This window comes from Corvus hawaiiensis, chromosome 1 (assembly GCF_020740725.1).
Source record: "Corvus hawaiiensis isolate bCorHaw1 chromosome 1, bCorHaw1.pri.cur, whole genome shotgun sequence".
Lineage (NCBI taxonomy): Eukaryota > Metazoa > Chordata > Aves > Passeriformes > Corvidae > Corvus > Corvus hawaiiensis.
Genome location: NC_063213.1, coordinates 55,938,463 through 55,940,790, shown reverse-complemented (window position 1 = coordinate 55,940,790; position 2,328 = coordinate 55,938,463). Strand labels below are relative to the sequence as shown.

Genomic DNA, 2,328 nt, shown 5'->3' with positions numbered 1-2,328 from the left:
ACTAATTAGCATATCTATCAAAGCTTCCCCAATGAGAGGCTCAAGTGAGCCCCCCTCCCCAAGGAACCTTTCCCTGGATGGTTCTATCTTGGTTTACAGAATATGTTCGGGAGAGGACCTTGGGGTCTGGGGCACACTGATCCCTAACTACGAAGCTTCTAAAATGTTTAGTCTCTTAGCTTGACAAACAAGTCCAAGAATGTAGGCAAAAAAGCACTAGGAATACAGAAGTTGTAAAAGGTATAACAGGGGTATAAAAGAAAAGGCAAAAATCTTCATGGCATCATTTCCCCCCTTTTTGAGACTAACAAAACTCTATCTTGTCTAGTCTCTACTCTTCTTTTCTACCCGCAGAACCTGTTTACACAACCGGCTTCTCCACAGGAAATTACATAGATAATAACTACAATTACAACTATTATGAATATTTCTTTTTCCCAGGCCCAGTTTGGTAACCATGAGGTGAGGGTATCAAAAATATGATCAAATTTTAAAGTGTTATTTCGAGAAGCCACTTCATGTAGAATTTGAGTTCCCTTCCAAATTTCATCCAAATCTTTCTTAATTCTTTCATTAAAATGTCAATCAATGGTCAGTGACCCTTCCCATCTAGGGGTGGTAACTGAGTACAGATCTAGCAATCGCTCTTATTAAGAATTTTGGAAACATTTTGGACCACAGTCTTATGCAAATCATGGGGTGAACCCTGAACCATGGTTACCAGTTGGGCAAACAGCAAACATGTAAAAAACAGTTTAGACTGCATCCTTCTGATTCGTATCAGTCTCTGTCTTCTTGGTGATTTCGGGAGCAGAAGCTTTCTTCACCCTGGAGTAGTGAATCCACGGTCCCTTGCGAGCAACCTTGACCGCAGTAAAAGTGGTCAGCAAAACTTGGAATGGTCCCTTCCACTTGGCTTGCAAGGGGTCACTGTCCCACCACTTGATGTAGACCCAGTCTCCAGGCTGGAATGGATGAGCAGGTGTGTCCAATCCTATTGGTTTGGATAACACGACGAATCTCTGGAGCTTCTGCAAAGTGGAACTCAGAGCCATTAAATATTTCTGCAAATTATTTTTACCTCTCATATGAATTTCCCCTGGGATATGTGGAACCTGGTATGGCCTGCCATATAATATTTCACAGAGACTGATGTCCCTTTGCCTTGGCTGTATGCAGACTCTCAGCAAGGCTATAGGCAGGGCTTGAACCCATGTCATGGATGTCTCTTGACAAATCTTGCAAATCTGGGTTTTGAGGGTCCCATTCATGCGTTCAACTTTGCCACTTGCCTGGGGCCTGTATGGTGTGTGCAGGTCCCAGGTAAGTCCCAAATTCCTGCTAACTTCCCCAACCACTGTTGCAACAAAATGTGGTCCCCTATCTGATGACATTCCCAAAGGAACCCCAAATCTTGGTATTATATGATTGAGCAAAGCTTTCACTACTTCTTTTGCTGTGTTGGTGCGACTGGGGAAAGCCTCAGGCCATCCACTGAAGGTGTCAACCAGTACCAGTATATACCTGCATCCCTCTTTGCATGGCATCTCAGCAAAATCTATTTGCCAATAATCTCCTGGGAGATCTCCTGTCTTTCTCACTCCTAACACAACTCTCTTGCTTGTGTCAGGGTTGTTTTTACAGCAGGTTTCACACTTGCTTGTTACAGATTGTACAGTATCAGTCATTTCTCTCCCTATTACTACTTTCCTCAAATGTTTTAAAAGATTTTCTGTTCCCCAGTGGGTACTTTCATGCTCTCGTTGGGCTATTTCCCGAAGGATCGGGGTGGAACTACGACTTTTCCTACTGGGATAACAGCCCACCCACCTTCTTTGATTTCAGCCTTAAGGAACTTAATTGATTTGTGATCCCTCTGATCGTATTTTGGGGTAAATGATGACAAATCTATCTCTTTCTGTGGTACCACTGCAAAAATGCCTTTTTCTGCAATCCCGCTGGCTGTTTCGTCAGCAAAACGATTTCCCAGTTCAGGGGCTGTTTTCCCTTTTTGATGACCCTTGCAATGCATGATAGCCACTTCTGCAGGCTTCCAAATGCTCTGTAAAAGGGCAAGAATTTGTTTAGCATGCTTAACTTCATTACCTTGAGCAGTCAGCAGGCCACGTTCCTTCCAAATAGCTCCGTGGGCATGAACAACACTGAAGGCATATTTGGAATCAGTCCATATGTTCATCTTCTTCCCTTCACTCAGTTCTAGAGCTCTCGCTAGTGCAATGAGTTCAGCTTTCTGTGATGATACATCTGGAGGCAAGGCTTTTGCCTCAGTGATTTTATCTGAGGTGGTTACGGCGTAACCGGTCATCC

The 2,328-nt window shown here is 43.6% G+C and overlaps 1 protein-coding gene across 1 annotated transcript; it reads right to left on the bottom strand.

Annotated features, from left to right (window-relative positions):
• Positions 1-646: 646 nt before the first annotated feature.
• On the bottom strand, positions 647-1,688 carry LOC125334490 (protein NYNRIN-like). Its single transcript, XM_048321340.1, has one exon. The coding sequence runs from the start codon at positions 1,686-1,688 to the stop codon at positions 756-758; it is 933 nt and encodes a 310-aa protein (XP_048177297.1). The 3' UTR covers positions 647-755.
• Between the last annotated feature and the right edge of the window lie 640 nt (positions 1,689-2,328).